This window comes from Natator depressus, chromosome 10, assembly GCF_965152275.1.
Source record: "Natator depressus isolate rNatDep1 chromosome 10, rNatDep2.hap1, whole genome shotgun sequence".
Lineage (NCBI taxonomy): Eukaryota > Metazoa > Chordata > Testudines > Cheloniidae > Natator > Natator depressus.
The window spans coordinates 52,866,474-52,888,993 of NC_134243.1; the positions used below are offsets into that span (position 1 = coordinate 52,866,474).

General features: G+C 43.5%; 1 protein-coding gene across 1 annotated transcript in view; it reads left to right on the forward strand.

Annotated features, from left to right (window-relative positions):
• The first annotated feature begins 419 nt into the window (after positions 1-419).
• Positions 420-22,520, forward strand: part of ANXA2 (annexin A2) — a 49,504-nt gene continuing 27,403 nt past the window's right edge. Inside the window, exons 1-3 of the mRNA XM_074966167.1 lie at positions 420-571; positions 7,221-7,280; positions 12,449-12,548. Coding sequence (XP_074822268.1) covers positions 7,233-7,280; positions 12,449-12,548 — 148 coding nt within the window. The 5' untranslated portion in view covers positions 420-571; positions 7,221-7,232. The remainder of the gene's footprint in view (positions 572-7,220; positions 7,281-12,448; positions 12,549-22,520) is intronic.

The window sequence follows — 22,520 nt, forward strand, 5'->3', positions numbered from 1 at the left end:
TGTGAACTCCTTGAGGGTGGAGGGAGACTGTCTCCCCTTCTGTGCTCCACACAGCAGGCCCCAGCGGAGGGTGCTCAGTGCAAGGCCCTTCCTGTGGGAGGCTGCAGTGCGCTTGGAGGTGAGGGGCGCTGTGCAGCCTGGACACCTCACAGCACATCGCTATTTAGCTCAGGAACAAAGAGCACGAATTGACCGTAACTCCCTGCAGCCCAAACAAACCACCAACGGGCTGGGGCAGCAGGAGGCGAGGGCTCGATGCTGTGCAATGCCTCCCCCACCCCCGCTCTCTGCGGGCAGCTGCCCCCCGCCCCGCCGGAGTTTGCCAAACCCTGGTGTGCCCAGCCAGCGTGAGTCAAAGGGCTGATGAGTCAGAGGCAGCCTGGGGTGGGGCGCTTCTTCTCAGGCTGCCGCAGGCTGGGCGAGGGGCGGGGGAGACTCGGCTGGGAAGCGCCAGGGGGTGGGGACTAGGCCAGACTGTAGATGTGGCTCTGTACAAAATCCCCACCCCAGCTGCCATCGTCTTCCCTCGCTGAGTCCCGAGGAGCCCGGCGCAGCCTGTGCTTTGCCCCAGGTAAGTGGCCCCCTCCCCCAGCTTGGCTGCGCCTGCTGCCCCCGGCCGGGGGCTAGCACCGCCTGGGCATTCGCGGCGGGGGCGTTAGCGAAGAAAAGCGTCCCGGGGCACCGGGCGGCTGGATTCGCAGACGTTGTTTCTGAAAGTTTTTGTATTTGAAACAGCCTCGCCGAGCAAAGCTCTCGGGGAGCAAGACCGTTTCCCAGCCGAGTATCTGCAGGGGAGCTGGGCTGTGTAGGGCTAGGAAACGCACAGGAGTTTCCTCTGCCAGGGACACACCCCGCTTCTGATGTTCCAGATGAAACTTATTTTAAGGAACCCAGGAGGAGGTGTAAGGTAACTGGAGCTGGCAGTGGACTCCAGAGAGAGGGAGAAGAGGGGAACGGGGAGAGGGGCTGCATAGAACAACAGCCTTAGGAGGCAGTAACTAGAACCTGTAATAAAGTAATTAACACAATTGCTTATGCTGCAAATACCAGACTCTTTGCTAGGCTGCTAGATGTCGTGGCTGTTAATCCGAGAAATCGCCAGACTGCAATGTTGGGTGTGGCCTCCAGGGAGTAGAGTGTGTCTCCCAACTCCCCCCTCCCCGTCTTTTTTAATTTTTTGCTGCATTGTTCTCTTCTCCCCCCCCCAACCTCTTTTAAAGGTGGTTCTCGGTGTTTTGTTGCACGTGCAGGTGGTTTCAGATGATCAAATAAGTCCTGTTTTTAAACTTGTTAGTATGAAACTACCATATTGATATGTCAGTATTATCCTTGTCTGGGGTGAAGAAAAAGGGGGTTTCTTTAATAACCCTTACCAGGAGGAGTTGGTCCCAAAATACTAAGAAGTCATTTAAGAACTAGTTCCCTTTTCTTCCCCTGTTAAAGTACATCAAGGCTCTTTGAGCGATTTTTGCCATAGGTAAGATTCACTTTTCAGCCAGAAGCTTTGCAGAGAAGATTTATTTTAGATAATCAGCTGAGCTTTAGACTTTCAGTTTAAATGCAAGTTTCATTCAGGTGTAACTAAGCTAATGTTAGACATAACAGAACAAAGTGTGACCCCCACACATAACCTGAGTAAATGGGCCCCACTTGTGGGGCTCTGGGTTACAGAGAATAGAATACTTACTCACTCTTGCTTTCTCAGGGTGTGGTGGAGCAGTGCCACTGTAGCTATTCTAGCAGTTTCTGCCCCTGCAGTCTTCCTACACAAGTAGCTTTAGATAATGAATCTCCATAGCTGAGCCTCACTTCTCCTCTTATACCTTCTTCCCCCAACCATGCAAATATACGTGCTGTCTGGCATGGAGTATTGTAGTGTGGCTGGGGTGCTGTTCTGTTTTATGTCCCATTCCCCCCATTAGCAAAATTGCTGAGGTTGTGCTGCTCTTTTGGCCTTGTGCGTCAGTGTCAGGATGGGAAGGCTTTGCACCACCCCTGCTGTGGATGAGTGAGGAATATAACTGGAGGAATACTAGGGTGCTTTCAGGGAGGCCATATACAGATTTGGCTCATTACTGGACAGTTACAGGACAGTTTAGGGTTCACTATACATAAAACTATTGCAATAGTATGCATTAGGACTCTGAATAAAGAGCACTTTTGTACGTGGAAATAAATGAAGACTGAAAGAGGTGACATAGTTACTCAAGGTTAATGTTCTATGCCATTGAGAGAGTTCAGTTGAAAGATGCACTTAGTCCTATACGTGGACGCTGCCTGCTTGTCGAGTTCCTAAATTAAGTGGGCTCTGCAGGGTAGGTTCGTGGTAGGACAGAGATTTCCTTCTTGGGTTGATGTTGCAGGATTTGTATGTTACTTCTGTTGCTTGGTTTGGTGGTACACTCACTGGGGCTGTTCAGTATTTTTCTAGTTGCTCTTTTATGGAATGGTTTTTAATAATAGGTTTTCCTGCAGGATCTCAGGAATATTCTATTTTAAATATAGATATAGAGAAGTCCTAGCTTTACTGTTGGTTAAGCACTCATGTATGATATAGGCAATTGGCATATTCCTAAAATGGAACATCTACCCCTCCTGGATTATGTAGTATTGACCGGTGGAAGAGAGTGAGTCTTAAGATATTGTGCATTGCTAATAGATCGAAATAACGTTTTTCAGATATGGCCTATGGAATATTTTCCTTTCAAGTTTAATCAATTCATGGCCCAGACAGGGGCTTCATTTGTCCTCCTAAGCTCTGGGGTACGGCTTGGGGACACAGCCTGACCTGCTGTATTTCCAGTCACCATCATGTTCAAATAAATGACTTTTGGTTCTTGTTCAAAGACATTCTGTTCCTTTCCTTTTTTTTGTGGTATTTTTCTTCCTCTTCCCCACTTTCCCCCTAGCGTCTGAGCAAAGCTCCCCTGTTGCCACACCCTGTCTTGGTTGGAAGTCTTAAACCATATGGACTTTTGATTGTAAGAGCTTCCATTCTTTTATTCTCTCTTTCTTTGCCCCACCTGGGAACACCCTTTCCTGTCATCCACATTTTCAGGGTAGGACCATAGGTTAGCTGCCTTCTCACATGATGACAGCTGCTTGTTCAGTCAACATCTGGAATTTTTTTCCTGGAACCTCTGCATGTTTTCTTTCATGACACATCTGAACTGTGCTCAGAAACCGAGAGAGCTGAGGCTGTGTCTAAATCAACATGACCTCCTATAGCATTATCACCAGATTGCCCGATGGTTGTTATGTGGGTGGGGATCAGACAGAGACCAATAACAGTGTGGGCAATTGACCTGCAAGTATCTGAACGGCATCTTCTCTCAGCAAAGAATAACTGAGATCTCTCACTTCTCTGTGTATTATTAAAATAAAGAAATAGTGATTCAGGATCACATGATAGCCTTCTGAAAGAAAAACAGATTGCTTCAGCTTGTCTACAAGTATGAAGTCTTGCCTTAAAGGTTTGGGGATAGAGGCCCAGATTCCTTCCAGTTTAAAGAAGAGCAAGATCGTGCATGTGGTTTTTATTTTAAATACATCCAAATCCAAGCTGTATTAGTCAGAACTTCACCAGTAACAAGGGGGTTTACTTGAGGACAGCGAGTGTGTCTTGACTGATATGGGGCCAAAATTCTAATGAAGGAACTTGTGACTATCTTCACATTTATTCTGTAATTGAAGATCTTTATCTGCAACCTTGATTTTACAGAAACTCCCATTATGCTGCGAGTTTTCTTTTGATCTGCACTAAACCTGGTTCTGATTGGCTTTTGGTTGCTATAGCATTATTTGGTTTCTCCATGAGCATACCATTTTCAACTGTACAAGAGGGTGTGTTATCTCAGTTACTGGATTCCGTTCAAGTTTTATGTTCCAACAAGCCTGATTCAGTGTGGTTTTTATTTGATTTAGAAATGGCAGGCTTGCAAAAAGCTGTCTGGTGATTGTTGCTGTGTGAAAGACTTGAGTGCAAATGCATTCACTTCAGCTTTCAGTGGAGCTTTTTAGTTCTTTGTGGCAAGCGAGACCAAAGGTTTTCTTAGTCATATGTCTTGATGATCAATTTTAGAGCATCTTCAGTACAAAGATTGCCTTGTTTGTAACATTAACTTTTATTAAGAAATAACAAGTACTTTGGCTTTCATAATGTAACTGCCATATCACAATCCTCATGATTAAGGCTTGTGCAAGACCTTTTAAGTCTTTCTCTCTGTTGCCTCTTTTTAAGGGTTGGACCTGGATTGTTCTGGATTTCTGTCCTAAGACTGATTATTTCAATGCAGTGGATGTTATCCCAAACTTCCTCCCTTAGATACTATATCTTAATTATTCCATAGGAAAATGAGCGGAGTTTAAACTTTGTTCTTTTCTCACCGAGATTGTTCTAGACGGGGTGGGGGCTGAAGAAAAATAAACATTCATGATGTTGTCGTCTTAGCCAAATATAATACTGTCGCTAAAAATATGGTGCTTGGGGATATGGGCAGAGGTAGGTTTTATTTTTGTATTAAAAGATATAATGCCTTATTTCTTACCTTTATGTAACGTATTACACCGGGCCCCTTTTTTCAGCAATACCATATAGTACTGCAAAGGTATCTAGGGACCAATGCTTATTTTCTTTTGAATGTTTTCCTGACAAGATCATCGTGTTCTTTAGCAGCACTGGCTGATTGTATCTTCTCATCCCATCTTTTGATGACCCTGAGTGACAGAGAGGGTTGTTTGCTTGGTATCAACTCTTAGAACTCTCATCTGCTTTCAAGAGAGCCACACTTGGAAAATGGGTACTGTATTGTAAGGGGTTGGGATATACTAACTCAAGGATGAGGGAGAGTTTCCAGCAATTAGGAAGGGGATGAGAATTCTTGTAGAGGGAGTCCCACCGCAAATCTCTCCTGTTTGGAACTCACGGACTCCCTCAAACGTGAGCTGCCTCTGAGCTATTTGTTGCCCATCTGACTCTTGAGTGCCAGGCTGGCAGTTGGAAGACTGACTGAAAGGACATGGGCAGGGTAGGATGTCTGGGAGCAGGGAGATGGATCAGGGGAGTGAGGTAATGGGGAGGAGAAAGAGGAGAACTGGCAGCAGGAGGAGCATTGCTGAGAGCCTGGGAGGGAGGAATTCAGAGGGAGGTTGAATATACTCTCTTCAGTTTCTTGGTCTAGTGTACTGAGGACAAATATCCTCATCCTGTGTGTGCTAAATTTGTGCATGCGGGTGATGTACAGGCAGTGCTGTTGGTCTAAACGTGCAAATGTCTAGTTTCCAACACCTTAACATAGCGTACTGCCTAAGATTAGTGGTATTAGCAGGTATTAGCATTATTTCTCACTTGTTAGCAGAAATGCCTCTGTCTAATCTAGCTAGTTCCTTTTCCCTGTTCGACATTTCCACTAGATTTCTTGGTGCTGGAGTCCTCAGAAGGCAACCTTCAATTTTAACTGATGAAATAGTTAATGCTTATTAGCTATTTTTTAATAATTAATAAATATTGTTAATGGTCTCATTACAGTTGATATAGCAACACCCATTTTTTCATGTTCTGTGTGTGTGTGTGTGTGTGTGTATATATATATATATACTTTCCACTGCATGCATCCGATGAAGTAGGTTTTAGCCCATGAAAGCTTATGCCCAAGTAAATTTTAGTCTCTAAAGTGCCACAAGTACTCCTCGGTTGTTTTTGTTTTTTTGCTTATTTCAGTGGCACCATCAGAAGGTGACACAAATGGCTACATTTCTCTCCTTGCTTGTGGAATTTGGGAGCTCCTACCTTCCTGCCAGAATTTCAGGAATGCAGTGATGTTGCCCAAACTCCTCCCATTTACACCCCTCGAAAAAATTCTCCTCCTCTTACTCATGATGATTTAGGACCCTCCCAGTCAAACAATAGTACTGCCCAGGCAAAGAAACCAAACTTGTCAGGGAAAAATGGTATAATGGCATCAGCTTGTCCAATTGACATGTTCATTTTTATAGGATCTATGCACATTAGGCTTATTTTTCATACATCTAGAAGTATGATCATATTAGGTGCTTAAAAACCAATAGTCTTTGGAATTTTAAACATTTCAGCATGCTTAGTTTCCATCACCAAGTATTGCTGAGAAGGAAATTTGTTGCCTTGGCTGTGATGTGAAATCGATAAGCTTTTTGGCAATGGAGGCTACCCCACACAATGATGCAGATTATCCTACTCCATTGCATTGTTCCTTTTGGGGCCTGTATTTTGATGGGGTCCTTATTATTTGTGATCTGATACTCATACTGCTAATCACTATTTGTGCCCCTGGCTTGTAATTTTTATTTTTTTAGTAGCAATATTAGAAACTGTTTAACCACTCAAGTGCAAAGTAGTAAAGTTAGGCAAGTGTTCCAGATCAAATAACATCAGCTGCTTCTGTAAAATACAAATGGCCTCTGCGAATTTAAGTTATTTCAAGACTTGTGATTGAGGAATTTAGCCTCTGAGTTGCAGATCATTTGCGTAAAGCAGTTGTTTTTAATTGCTTTTTGGCAGTTGTCTGGGCCGAGGATACAGTTTCTCTAAAATAAATTTGTTGATACTAAAAAGAAGTTGATCAGTGTCTGTGTGTTAAAAAAATCACTAATGTAATATCCTTACTGTGGTGGTGATCTAGCAAAGCAGTCATTAATTAGAGTCATGACTCTGATTTTTAGGAAATGGCCCTCAGTTGATGTGTGGTATTGATTTTGAAATGTGTTTGCGGGTTTTTTGGGTGGTGGTGGTTTTTTTGTTTTTTGGTAGGAGTTCAACTTACTGGAGATCTGACAAGTCTGGTTTCTTTGCCTGGGCAGTAGTATTGTTTGACTGGGGGGGTCCTAAATCATCATGAGGAGTAGAATTTTTTCAAGGGGGTGAACGGGAGGCATTTAGGCAACATCAGTGCATTCCTGAAACTTATTGACTGAAATTTAAAAGGTCAGCAAAAGTGATTAGAGTAATAATAGTCACCTACTGATGTATAGGAGAGTGAAGACCAATTCCTATCCAGTTGTGATGTATGCCATTTATTGTATACTCTTGAGATACTCGCTTACTTGTTACTTCAGCTCTTGCTGGATTGTCCTAACTTTGGTGTGATGGTATAACAGGGCTAGTTTAATGTGCTGTAGCGTGTTGGTAAAAAAAAAAAAAAAAAGAGAGACTTCATAAACATTTTTTTTTTTTTCCCCCCTTCCAGTTTCCTTTCAAGATGTCCACGGTCCATGAAATTCTAGGCAAGCTCAGCCTTGAGGGAGATGTAAGTATCACTGTGAGGAGCTAGAAAAGAGATTTGGTATGACTTTTTCTTAAATGCCTGTCTTGTTTCCTTTCCAGGATGCCTTTGTTAGGGTTGAGACCGAACTGTACTGATTGTAAGGTGAGGCTATAAGAGACTCCACATACTTGAACTGACCCAGACTAAAAGCTAGGCCAGTGATACTCGATCTCTGGTGCGAGAGAGATGTGACCCATAGGGCACCACACATCTCTTGAGGAGTCCCTGGGTTTAATTAAGGATTTCCAAAGCTGATGGTTTGGTACTTGTGCTGCTTGACATGTTAAAGGCAACGCGGGGAACACTGAGCAGACAGACTAAGACGAGTTGGTGTGACTCCTCCCTGCCTCTCCAAATGGACAGGAGGGTTAGCAGCAGGAAGGGGAGGGAAACATCCCCACAGTTTATGCCATCCAAACAACAAGAGAGGTGGAGAAGAAAGAGAAAAAGACTGAGATTGGGCCAATTCCAGAGTTGGTGTATAAGTGGTGTGTGTTAGAGCTGCTCAGGAAATGCTTTTTTTTCCTGCATCATTTTTTTTTTTTGATGAAAATGGAAATGTTTTCATTTATGTCAGAAATGCTCAGCTTTTTGTTTGGAAAAAAAAAATTGAAAAACTGAAATTTTTCAGTTTTTGATTACTGAAAGTTGAAAATTTTGGTGGGTGTTTTTTTTTTTTTTTGGGGGGGTCAAAACACCAGATGTGTCCCTGTCCCATGTCCGCTCCCCCCCCCCCCCCCGTTAATTTTCTGTACCAAAAACCCCCACTTTCTCTCTCCTCCCCTGCCCGCCCATAATATTCTACCAGGTCTAGCATGAGGCCATGGATGTTAGCAGACTTGTGCTAGCTTACCCCATGTCTGCATTTGTGTTAGGGTATTAGTGGAGCAGTCCCAGAAAGTCACAGGTGGCTTTATGTATGATCCATGATGTTGCAACAGTACATGATGATATTATCACAATGGAATAGCAGAATATTGTGCCATAAATTTGTGGTTGCCTATGATTGTAATCAGGGAGGAAGTGAATCCCAGCTCTGCAGTTCTGACTACCTTCTTCTTCTGGCTGGGTACATTTTCATGGCTGGTACTTGCAGAGCTGGTTTGGGTGACCACAGACTTTTTTGCCTATTTTTGAAGCTTGCTCCTAATGCAAGTAAACAATAGAGCTGGGTTAATACTGCAAATATATTCCGTTCATTAAACAACTTCTTTGGCCATTCACACTTAACCAATAAAACTTAAATCCTAAATAATATCAGAGAATTGTCCAGTCAAACCAAACATTAAAATTAACCCTCAACCAGACCCTCCCAAAATCGGATAATTTCAAGTAATGAACACTGTGACACTTCCTGGGGTTGTGAGGCACCTTGCTACCATCTGTCCTTAGTGTGAGAGCCTTATCTGTGCTTGCTCTGGGTCAGTCCTGACTCCACCAGCCTTGGGCAACACAACACTCCCCTCTAAGCCTACCTAGGCTCCTCTCTTCTCTGCATATTATTGATAGGATGTTCCAACTCCCGAGCCCTCTGAGCATCTCCCATGAGTGTCCAGCTCCTGGTCCACTGGCTACCCACAATATTCACAGCTTTGCTGCTCCCAAAGAAGTAGCATTCTCCAGTTTACCAGTTTCACTGAGATCACTTACTCAAATCACTGCTCCGCTTAACACGCTGCACTTACGTATGTTTTATAGTGAAAACAAGCAGCAGTTTATTTAACAAAGAGGAAAAAATTCAAATGATCTCAAGTAGAAGTAATGGAAACGTAAAATTCATTGGCTGCATTCTAGAACCTAGACGTAATGAATATTTTCATTTCTTTTAGATCAAGGGTCACCCCAAAGTCCTTCCAGGTCTACTTGGGGGGGGGGGGGGGGGCGGAAAACACTGGATGTATTCCTTTTTTTCATGAGACAAAACATGCTGCCAGCTTGTCCCCTACGTGAAGGCTCCTGAGTGTCTCTTTTTTCAACCCCCAGTATACCAAAACAGTCCTTTGATCTTTATTCATCAGCCAGGCACCCTCTTGCTCTGTGTTCCTTTGTATAGATTTCACAATCCCTTGTCGATTTCACAATCTTGATTAGCTGGTGGCTCAGTATGTAAATAGACTCCTTGTGAGCCACAATGACCAGACAGAAAGATAAACATCTACCGCACTCTGCCAGAACAGAACCTGTCGAAGGCTACCGCTAATTTCAAGGCTTCAAGAGCATAATTTCCAGTGTAGATACATAACTTCTTAAATGTTATCCATACAGATGATTTACAATGATTAGGATGACTAGTGAGCTGCTGTCTCTCGGTAGAGAATGGTCCAGACAGTGATATTTGTGCCTTTTGCCTCAGACCTATAGGGAGACAAGGTTTTTCTATACATGGAAGTTAATCCAGAATAAGGGAAATGTGACTTCAAAGTGAATTAACTGTTCCTGATTAACTCTGTGTGGAAACTCTTATTCCAGACTAAGCATGCCTTATTCTAAATTAGCCTAATCCACAAAACTAATTTGGAATAAGGCACTTGTATTCTGGAGTAAGAGCATCCACATGTGGAGTTAATTAGGAATAGCTGTTCAGAATAACTCACTGCATAGACAAGCCTTCTATGAGGATGCCTCCTTGTTCCAAGGCATAACAACACACATCTCCCAAGCAACTGCTCTTTAAGGATGGTCCTGATTTCTCCTGTGGAACTTGATTTGGCTGCTCTCTCCAGCCCTGCAGTATCTCAGTCTTATCCTCAATATGCTCTGGAAGGAGGAGGCTGAGCTGAAGTTAACTCCATGACTGCTGGTAGAGTCTGTGTCCTACCACAAAGTTTTCAGAGGCAGCATTGTCTTGTGGTTAGGGGAGAGCACTGGGAGTCAAGAAACCTGGATTCTAGTCATGACTTTGCCACTGACTCAATGTGACCTTGAGCAAGTTGTTTAGGCCACAGTTTTCAAAAGTGACTATTGATTTTCGGTTCCCAGTGTCAGCTATCTTTAAGAGACCCTGATTTTTGACAAGAGTTGAGCACCCTCCTGCTCTGAGAATTAGGCTCCTTGAAGATTTCTCAATCTGGGCACCAAAAAAACTGAGGCAGTCTGTCATGAATCACTTGTGAAGTGTTGGCCTTAACCTCATTTTCCCCTTTGTAATGCACTATCTTTGTGAAGCATTTGGTGATCCACAGCTGAAAGGCACTGTGTAAGTGAAAAGCATTATTTCATTCTCTGCTCTGGTTTTACTCAAATTGCCCATGTTGCTTACAATTTAGGGCTGAAATTATACCTTTGGTTGCATGAGCAAGATACTGTTCAACTCAATAGAAAGACAGTAGGAACTACTTGCATATCCAAGGGCAGCATATGGCTTTGAGTGCCTGAGCAATTTGGGAAGAACCAATCCTGAAACTTAAATGGGACCATTTTTTCCCATCTACATTGCAGATACCATTTGTCAGCCTAATATTCAGTTCCAATGGCTCATACAATGCATAGGGAGGGAATGAGATACCAAAGTGCCATCTCTCACCTTGCTTTTTCAGCTCTAACTCTCCTGGGTAATATGGTTAGCTTTGCCAGGTTATCCAACTATGCCATGTTAATCAGTTGAAACCTTCAATTTTGTATTGTGTAACAGGTGGGTTTTATGGTAGGAATCTTTCAGGCACACTGATTTCTCCAGGAGTGCATTAAGCTTTTCCACTTACTGCTGTTGGCAGTTAAATGTATCGATTCTGGAAAATCATGCATCCTGTGGTGTGGCTCTGGGCCAAATTCTGGCTGCTTTGATTGAAAGGGCTGTTAATGGTAGGGACAACAATGGGTGTTGCAGTCTGTAATGTTTTTGCTTCCCTGTCTCTGCATCGTAGCTCAGACTTTCAAAGGAGCGCACAGTGTGTATGCCACTGTTTTATCCTGGGTAGATAGCTGTGCAGATAACTTTTGTGATGCTTTTGAGGATGCCCTGAATACATGCCCTTCTTTAACAATTTGACCTTAAAGCAGTGGTTCTCAACCAGGGGAACATGTACCCACAGGGGTACGCAGAAGTCTTCCAGGGGGTACATTAACTCATCTAGATATTTGCCCAGTGTTACAACAGGCTACATAAAAAGCACTAGTGAAGTCCGTACAAATTTCATACAATGACTTGTTTATACTGCTATATATGCTATATGCTGAAATGTAAGTACAATATTTATATTCAAGTTGATTTATTTTATAATTATATGGTAAAAATGGGAGTGTGAGAAAGTAAGCAATTTGTCAGTAATACTGTGCTGCTTTTATATTTTTATGTCCAATTTTGTAAGCAAGTAGTTTTTAAGTGAAGTGAAACTTAGGATATGCAAGACAAACCAAACTCCTGAAAAGGGGTACAGTGGTATGGAAAGGTTGAGAGCCACTGCCTTAAAGAATTCGAAGGTACAAAGGAAATAAGTCTTAAGTGTTTGAAAACCTTTGTCTATTATGTGAGCCCCCTGCTGGTGAATTTGGGTAGAAATCAGGCCCCAGGCATGTCAAAGCTCCCTGTGTGATTACTGGGGGGGCTTTCAAGATGCGCTATACCCTGAAAATAATGCTAAAAAGTTTTTGATCCTGTAAAATGCATCAGCTGCTTAGAGCACAGAATTTGGTCCACTGTACATAACTCATTCACTACTAATTCTGATTCCCTACTCCACCATAGTATTACGAGTGATATGAATCGAAGGCAGACTATCAGCTGTAAATTTGAATTTTCCTGGCTTTTGTCATTTTGACTCAACTCCTTTTCCATGCTAACTTTATGGAATGAATTTCTTTGAATTCTAGCCAGCACAATTAGTTTAAGGTTTTTAACATTTTAACTTTAATGGGTGAATTGTCCTCAGAATTACAGTGTGATTTCTACCCCCAGTGCTGTTATGCCTATTTGTGAGTGCTTTCTCTAATGACAGATGCACTGCTGCGGGCAGATTCCTGGAACAGTAATACATTTGGGTGTTCAGTAGCTCTTAGCTGAATTCCAGTTATATTCATAGGTTGCCCACATGTGCATATTGGGTGGGGGTGTTGGGGGGGAAATATGACACAGTGATACTTTACCTTTTGGGAATAATACATTAATCACAAGCTAAGTGTAAGACTGTCATTTTGCTTTTTTTAAATCTCAGCATTCTCTTCCTCCGAGCGCATATGCCACTGTCAAGGCGTACGCCAACTTTGATGCTGACCGAGATGCTGCAGCCATTGAAACAGCCATCAAGACCAAAGGTAGGGGAAATGGGTCTCTCTCTCTGCCATTATACTTGCAAATGATAGAGCTGATATAATATGGATAGGTGGTGTTTCTTGACCTACCACTTACTGTCCTTAATCCAGGGCATTTATTTTGTATGTTCTTCTTCATGACTTGCACTATTGAAATCTTGGCAGAGAAAGACTTAAGATTGCCAGTAGAACAGTTTTAGAAAGAGAATGAAGTTTTGTAATTAAATCTGAATGTTTGTAGCAAAGGAAGGTTGGGCTAGTCTATAAAAATCCATATTTCCTTCCCAGGGATTAATCTGAACTTTGAAAAAAATGATTAAACCAATTAAACAGTGTGTTTAAATCTTTTGCCTTCTAGGATAAGGAGTTCATCTCCCCCCTCCCCCCCCCATGGAAAAATGGTTTAATATTTTGAAATGTTGGGTGTAAAAGTAAAGGGACCCAATTGGAAAGTGTGATGCAGCAATGGAAACAATATCATTTTATTGTTGCATAATTATGATGATTCATTATTTGCGTTCAGTCTAGCACCTGGTGATCCCAACTGATTGTGGGCCCAGTCGTGCTAGGGGCTGTACAACCGTATAGTGAGACAGCCTCTGCCCCCAGAGAATTTACAACTGAAATTAAGAGGAGGTCACACAGCCGAGCTGGGAACAGAACCCTGTTGTCATGACTCAGTCTAGTGCCGTGTCCACTGCCTCTACAAAATATTACAGCATTGAAAATGGCCCTTTATGTGGTTGCCACATCCCTGAGTATAATCTCTGAACTGGAATTTTCCCATTCAGATATTTTAACTTGGATAATAGGTGACCATGCCTAATCAGAGCCATAAATAGCAAATGGTCAAGATGCTGAAATGTTACTGTATCGTAGGCCCTGCTTGTGCTGCTCCTCCAACTTCTACCTGACTTAGTAACAAGTTTTGTTGTTTGGCTAGCTCAGACCATGGCTTATGTCCATGTACCACGAGGGTAATAGTTGTACTGCAGTCTTACAGTTCACTGCTGATGGGTGTGGTGGCATGCACAAACTAAATAGATTGCAGGATCAGGGCTAGTAACTATGGTAGGTAGCCATGCATCCTCTTTATTAGAGAGCCCACTGCAGTATGAGTGTCTTCTAGTAATTGATTCCTGTTCTTTTGCTGTGTCCTAACAGTGCCTGTGTAACCAGTTCAACAGGTTTTCCGTCTTCCCTGCTCTCTGTGCAACAAGGTGTCCTAGGCTGCTGGTTAGGGCTGGTTGAAATTTTTCCTTTGAAACTGTTTTTAATGGAAAATTGGATTTCCAATAGTGCTGGTGTGTGGGGTGGTGTTGTAACAAGTATCTACTTTTTGCAGAATAATTAAAATCATTGTCCAAAAAAAAAAGGCCTGAAAACCAAAATATTTTGATCTGTAATGCCTCATGGGAGTTGTAGTTCGGGTGCTTCATGCCAGTGTTCTCTATGGACCATGCTCCCCAGCTGCTCTTCATCTCCCATAATGTACGGTGGCTGTCTGAATAAGGTGATGATCCATCTCCCCCCATGAAGCGGGGAGACTGGTTCATTATGGGAGAAGTAGTCCCACTGGAGATTCCAGTTTACAGAGGAGAATGGGAGCATGTAGCACTTGAACTGCAACTTGTGCTGCAGTGGCATTTCAAAGTTGAAATATTTCAGTTTTTGGTTGAAGTAACTTTTCAGCTTTTCACCAAAACTCAACATTTCCCACAGAGAAAAAACCTTTTCCCTACCACCTCTACTGTTGGTGCCTCTCCGTGTCTTGCAGGCTTTCTATCCCTGGTGAGGCACTGTGGAAGAGTTGCCCAGGTTTTCACAGAATGCATTTTTTACAATGCAGCTAGGCAGCATGGTATTTTTGTTGTGGGGAAAGAACTGCTTTCTGGACACAACTCAATCCTGTCATCCCAAACTGGTTACAAAAATGCTCCATTACACTTATAGCGTGGACATGGAGGGCAGCAGCAACTCCGTCTCATCCTCCTACATAACAAAGAAAGGGTGTGGATAATATTCCAGAGTCTCCTCCGCTCTGGATCAGAAAACAGAGTTGGGTGTGGCTGGAATTGCTGAGGTTTTGCCAAGAAGCCAGAACAGAGACGCATTAATAAAAGCTGAGCCACTTATCATCTGAAGGAAATGCTGAGTTTTATGAATCTGAATAAAGTCCTCTCTTATTCCTCAGCGTTGTGTCCAGGAAACGTAACAAATGATGGCATTAAACCATTGCCTGTTCCTCACAACGTGACATTTCTATGCGAGGGAAGCTTTCTTTTAAAAAGTTACAAGGGTTATTTTGTAATTAACTATCATAAAAAACAAAACACCGCCACCAGACAACAACACAGAGGGAGAAATAATTATTTCCTTTTCTCTAAGAGCTCATTCTACAAAAGTAGGAGTGGACTTTTTAAATCTGAAATTCACATTTGTTTTTAAAACAAATAAAGCAAGCTTCTTACAAGGGAGGGCTGGTGAAGGGTACATGGCCCTGTTGTGTATGTGTGTAGTTTTGTCTAGCTTTAATCAACAATATTTTGCAGTGCTGATTATAGGGCAACTCTAAACATTTCAAAAGTACTGTGAAGCCTGCTGGATCAAGACATTTACTCTAGCATATCAAGCTGTTAATTTATTGTAATTTCCATTCCATATCCTGGGAAATGGAAGGCCTTGTCCTGTCAGGAAAAGTCAGGCTAATGTTTGTTCACTTTCTTTCAACTACAATAATCAATTTGCTGAATTTGTTTGGCAGATCTGGGGAACACACCTGCTTAAATGTACCAGAAGTAGTGTCTGATGCTGCAGATACAGAAATAATAAGAAAACATACTCATACGTATAGGTCTTTGCAGGACTGGGCTTGTATCTGTTATCCAGAAGTTTTTGCTCACAGTAATAATGTGTGGACTTGTAAATGGAGACTCTCTGTTTTTTATGTTGACTGTTCCATTGTAAGGACAACTACCCAAAGAGAACATGCCTAAGGGAGGTAAAGTACAAGAATTCTGAAAACCCATTCTTTAAAGTTCCATTTCTTTGTAGTTTGATTACTTGAATATGGAGCTTGGGCTTCTGTTACTGCAGAAGACCAGTAGAATTTCCATTTGCAAACTCTCTAAACATATGTTTGTTTGTCATGGTGTGTCTGCCAGACAAGAAATGTCCTAATAGGAAAAAACAGTGTAATAACAATATTAGGAATTACTTCTGCAAGCAAACAATGGAAAATATTTGTGGGATCTTCCAGATCTTTAACAAGAAAGACTGATCAATATTTATATGCTGATAAAACCTGCAGCCACCTATACGAACTTGTGTTTCCATCAAGTATCACTGATATTTATGCATCTCAGTAATTATTGTTTGTATAGTGCTTTAAACATATAAAATGCTGTATAAATGGATCATGGAATTGAAAGAATAATTCTGTATATTCTTTTTGAATTGTTTTAAGATGAGCAGAAAGCTGCAGATTTCATAAGAGGCTATAAATAGCTAAACAAACAACTGGATTATGTAGGTAACTAAGCATTCAAATGGACCACTCATGTTGTCCAGTTCAATAAAGCATGGAAAGTTAAAGTGGAGATTGCCCGTCATGTTTCTGGCTTGAGAGCATACAGAAGAGGATTCATTACATCTAAACCCACACCTTTCTTTTTGATCCCAGCGTCTGGACAACAGTACTACTGTGAGAATGTTGTGATCATTTTATAATTCTCAGGATGCCCTTTTATCTTGTAATTATTTCATAGCAGGAGTATTGAGATTGCCTCCCTCAGAGCTTGACAAATTCTGTGAGGAAACACTTGGGTGTGGTTTTGGCATTGGAGTTCTTTTTCTTCCCCTTTTGTATTCTGTATGTGGATAGTCCCGCATGCCTGTGCATGTTAATGATATTCTTAATGTGTGAGAATAAAATCTTAGAGGAAACCTCCTTTGACATGGATTTATGAAAATCCAGCCTAGCATGTTCTGGGAGATACTCCCTGAAATCTACAAAACTGCATAGAAATGTATTTGTTCAGAGTGTTAATAGTAGCAACAAAGAGATGCATCGCTGTAATATATCTCACAGAGAGAACCCTACAAAGGAAAATACAACAGGAGAAATCCTGGCCATGTTGAAGTCAAAGGCAGAAATCCCATTGACTTCCATGGGGCCAAGATTTCTCCCAAGAATTATAAAACTGTACACCTCACAATTCAAATTGGATAGTCCCAAAACAGTTCAAGGAGCCTTGGGGCCAGATTTACAAAAATATTTAGGCGCCTAAAGCTACAGTCAAAATAGTAATGCTTCCTTTGCACTTTGTGTGGTGTAGTCATCTGATTGTCATGAAATAACACACTGGAGGCATAGTTCGCACCAACTTACCTGCAAACCTGAATTTATTTATTTACAGTATTGCGTTTTAAGTTTAATGCCAAAACAGCATCACTGGGTGCCTTCATTAACATACTAGCTTTCTCATTGGTTCACATTACCCTTAACAATTATGAATGTCATTCCTATTTTCCCTTATCCTCCTATAAACATAAAATTGATCATTCTTATATAGCTGTTATTTAGGAAATTGCATAAACTGGGCACCATCTTGTTGCTATCTGTGGTGCAGTGCTAGCTTTTAAAGCCGTTTGCCTAACCTTGTCTTTATTTCCATCTCTATCTGTTTGCCCACCCTCCCCCATCCAACCAGAGTTACCAAGTTGATCTTTGTACCTACCCATATGAGAGCTGAAACCATGGTAGCAATGGCTGCGTTTAAACAAGGTGGTTATTGGGAGTGCTGTTTCCCCAACTGGGGTAGACCATTTATTTGTTTTCCCTGGAGAAGTGTGGGTGCACAGTTCTCTGAAAAATCATCCCTTCTCAGCACTTTTGTGGAATTGTGGATTCAACCAGTGTTTGGGTAGTTGTACAAAGCCTAGTGCTGTTTTTTGATATGAAGTACTTAAAAGTTGAAGGGTTGATGTCAAAACTGGTAAGCCTAAAACACCACACCTGGATAAACTCCTATATTCAAAGACCTACCTTCAGGACTGCTGAGATATAGTCCCTTGCCATTCCATCCAGGCTGTCCTTGAAAATTAAAGGCAAAACTAAGATTCATGATAAATAAACTGATGCACTTATGCCGCCTCCTGCTGTAAGCGCACCACAACTTTTTGCCGGGAGGCTATCCAAGTATCTGCTGGCTTTTCTGGTACCTAGATGCTTATCAAGAGAAGCCCATTCATAATTGGCCCTTTTTTAAAGCCCCCCCTGCCCCCCCCGCACCCCCCAAAAAGACCAAATATAAGTCAGTCTGTTCATTTACACAGCTGAGGTTTTTACTTCCTCCTATCTTGCTGATTGAGCTATGATGTTGAAGTCACAATGGCAGCAGCAGGCCTGCTTGTATGAAAGAAAAATTATCAGTAGATGAAAAGAATATTTTTTTTCTCATAAAAAGGTTTTCAAGTTGGAAATTTTAACTGTCTGTTTTCTGAGCCTGGAAGGAGTCGTCATGCTAGGAAAAAAAGGACAATATAAAAAGTAACATTATCAACTCTGCTTGTTAGCCACGGGTAGAAATATACCAGAAAAATATGCTCAGCAAAAATAAGTTTGCTTTTAATCAAGATTGAAGGAAACAAGCTTTAACTTCCAGAGCTTTAGTGAGCAGCAACGTGAGATTAGCCCTTCTGCCCCACCCTGTGTTAGCAAATGTGAGTCAGTATCCTGTTCAGAGACATTATTAGCTGCATATTTCCCTGCGCTGAAGTGCAAGCATGCATTTTCCATGAAATGCCAGAGCAATGAATAGACTTGTTTCCATCCCCAGAGCATGTGAACAGGAAACTTTAACGTGAATATTTGTGGCTTTTGTTCTGTCACTTTTCTAATGCTTGCAGACTTTATTTTCCCAGTTTCAAATGCCAGGAATTAAGCTTTGTTTTGTTAAACAGTTTTAGAGGTTGGTTGAGTGCTGCAGTGAATCACTGGCTGAGCAGAAGCTGACAGTGTTTGTCACCGGGCTGGGCTGTGCTTCTCCCTAGCTCCAAAGCATATGCTGCTATGCCCAGTCTTGAAAGGAGGCTCTTTTTCTTAACTGAGGTTAGCACACAGAACAACAGTCTTTTTAACTTACTCCTTAGCCTGAGGCCTTCTAGGGGTCTCTGGCACCCCTGTTCGGGGCAGCTTCCCTGTTTATTAGCTCTACTCCTTTCCTGGAGCACCAGCCCCAAGGCTGCTCCCTTGCTCCAGGGACCCACCACCAGAACTAGCTCCACTGTGGTGTCGCTTTCCCTCCTAAGGGTATGTCTATACTACGAAATTAGGTCGAATTTATAGAAGTCAGTTTTGTAGAAAGCGGTTTTATATAGTTGATTGTGTGTGTCCCCACACAAGTGCTCTAAGTGCATGTAGTCGGCAGAGTGTGTCCACAGTACCGAGGCAACCGTCGACTTCCAGAGTGTTGCACTGTGGGTGGCTATCCCACAGTTCCCGCAGTCTCCGCCGCCCATCTGAATTCTGGGTAGAAATCCCAGTGCCTAATGGGGCTAAAACATTGTCGCGGGTGGTTCTGGGTACATATCGTCAGGCCCCCGTTCCCTCCCTCCCCTCCGTGAACGCAGCAGTAGACAATCGTTTTGCGCCTTTTTTCTTGAGTTACCTGTGCAGACGCCATACCACAGCAAGCATGGAGCCCGCTCAGGTAACCGTCACCGTATGTCTCCTGGGTGCTGGCAGACATGGTACTGCATTGCTACACAGCAGCAGTTAATTGCCTTTTGGCAGCAGACAGTGCAGTATGACTGGTAGCCGTCATCAACATAGTCCTGGGTGCTCTTTTAATTGGGTGTCTGGGCAAACATGAGAGTGACTCAGTCAGGTCATTTCACTTTTAAGTTTCGTCTCGTGGCGATTCAGTCCTACCGGCAGTGCACTGTCTTTTAACCTCCAGCCAACAGAAGATGATGGCTAGTTGTCATACTGCACCGTCTTCTGCCGAGCACCCAGGAGATGATGACGGCTAGCGGTCGTACTGCACAGTCTGCTGCCAGCAAGATGTATAAAGATAGATGAAGTGGCTCAAAACAAGAAATAGACCAGATTTGTTTTGTATTCATTTTCTCCTCCCTCCCTCCTTCCCTCTGTGAAATCAACGGCCTGCTAAACCTAGTTTTGAGTTCTATCCGTGAGGTTTTGAGTTCTATCCTTGAGGGGGCCATTCAGTTTCTCGCAGAGCCACCCCCTTTGTTGATTTTAATTCCCTGTAAGCCAACCCTGTAAGCCATGTCGTCAGTCGCCCCTCCCTCCGTCAGGGCAACGGCAGACAATCGTTCCGCGCCTTTTTTCTGTGCAGACACCATACCACGGCAAGCATGGAGCCCGCTCAGATCACTTTGGCAATTAGGAGCACATTAAACACCCCGCGCATTATCCAGCAGTATATGCAGATCCAGAACCTGGCAAAGCAATACCGGGCGAGTAGGCGACGTCAGCGCGGTGAGGAGAGTGATGAGGACATGGACACAGACTTCTCTCAAAGCAGGGGGCCTGGCAATGTGGGCATCATGGTGCTAATGGGGCAGGTTCATGCGGTAGAATGCCGATTCTGGGCTCGGGAAACAAGCACAGACTGGTGGGACCACATAGTGTTGCAGGTCTGGGACGATTCCCAGTGGTTGTGAAACTTTCGCATGTGTAAGGGCACTTTCATGGAACTTTGTGACTTGCTTTCCCCTGCCCTGAGGTGCAAGAATACCAAGATGAGAGCAGCCTTCACAGTTGAGAAGAGAGTGGCGATAGCCCTGTGGAAGCTTGCAATGCCAGACAGCTACCAGTCAGTCGGGAATCAATTTGGAGCGGGCAAATCTACTATGGGGGCTGCTGTGATGCAAGTAGCCAACGCAATCAAAGATCTGCTGATGTCAAGGGTAGTGACCCTGGGAAATGTGCAGGTCATAGTGGATGGCTTTGCTGCACTGGGATTCCCTAACTGTGGTGGGGCCATAGACAGAACCCATATCCCTATCTTGGCACCGGAGCACCAAGGTGGCGAGTACATAAACCGCAAGGGGTACTTTTCAATAGTGCTGCAAGCACTGGTGGATCACAAGGGGGACGTTTCACCAACATCAACGTGGGATGGCCAGGAAAGGTACATGATGCTCGCATCTTCAGGAACTCTGGTCTGTTTCAAAAGCTGCAAGAAGGGACTTTATTCTCAGGCCAGAAAATAACCATTGGGGACGTTGAAATGCCTATACTTATCCTTGGAGACCCAGCCTACCCCTTAATGCCATGGCTCATGAAGCCATACGCAGGCAGCCTGGACAGTAGTCAGGAGCTGTTGAACTACAGGCTGAGCAAGTGCAGAATGGTGGTAGAATGTGCATTTGGACATTTAAAAGCACGCTGGCGCAGTTTACTGACTCGGTTAGACCTCAGCGAAACCGATATTCCCACTGTTATTACTGCTTGCTGTACGCTCCATAATATGCGTGAGAGTAAGGGGGAGACGTTTATGGCGGGGTGGGAGGTTGAGGCAAATCGCCTGGCTGCTGGTTTCGCACAGCCAGACACCAGGGTGGTTAGAAGTGCACAGGAGGGCGCGGTACGCATCAGAGAAGCTTTGAAAACCAGTTTCATGACTGGACAGGCTACAGTGTGAAAGTTCTGTTTGTTTCTCCATGATGAAACCCACCGCCCCTTGGTTCACTCTACTTCCCTGTAAGCTAACCACCCTCCCCTCCTCCTTTCGATCACCGCTTGCAGAGGCAATAAAGACATTGTTGCTTCACATTCATGCATTCTTTATTCATTCATCACACAAATAGGGGGATAACTACCAAGCTAGCCCAGGAGGGGTGGTGGAGGAGAGAAGCACCAGGAGGGGTGGCGGAGGAGGGAAGGACAAGGCTACACAGCACTTTAAAACTTATTGAATGCCAGCCTTCTGTTGCTTGGGCAATCCTCTGGGGTGGAGTGGCCGGAGGCCCCCCCCACCGTGTTCTTGGGCGTCTGGGTGGGTAAGCTATGGAACTTTGGGGAGGAGGGCGGTTGGTTACATAGGGGCTGTAGCGGCAGTCTGTGCTCCTGCTACCTTTCCTGCAGCTCAACCATATGCTGGAGCATATTGGTTTGATCCTCCAGCAGCCTCAGCATTGAATCCTGCCTCCTCTCATCATGCTGCCACCACATTTGAGCTTCAGCCCACCACCTCTCCTCCTGGTCATATTGTGCTTTCATGCACTCTGACATTGTCTGCCTCCACGCATTCGTCTGTGCTATGTCAGTGTGGGAGGATACCATGAGCTCAGAGAACATTTCAGCACGAGTGTGTTTTTTTCACCTTCTAATCTTCACTAGCCTCTGGGAAGGGGAAGATCCTGTGATCATTGAAACTCATGCAGCTGGTGAAGAGGGGAAAAAAAAAAAAGAGGCAGTGGTATTTAAAAAGACACATTTTCTAGAACAATGGCTACACTCTTTCACGGTAAACCTTACTGTTAACATTACATACACAGCACATGTGCTTTCATTCCAAGGTTGCATTTTGCCCACCCCCACCCCACCCCCCCCGGGGCAAACAGCCCAGCAGGAACGGGCACCTCTGCATGTCCCCTTAAGAAAAGCACCCTATTTCAACCAGGTGACCATGAATGATATCACTCTCCTGAGGATAACCCAGAGAGATAAAGAACGGGTGTTGTTTGAATGCCAGCAAACATACACTGCAATGCTTTGTTCTACAATGATTCCCGAGTACGGGCTACTGGCCTGGTGTGGTAAAGTGTCCTACCATGGTGGGTGGAATAAGGCTGCCCTCCCCAGAAACCTTTTGCAAAGGCTTTGGGAGTACATCCAGGAGAGCCGCAAATGCCAGGGCAAATTAATCATTAGACATGCTTGCTTTTAAACCGTGTATAGTATTTTAAAAGGTACACTCACCAGAGGTCCCTTCTCTGCCT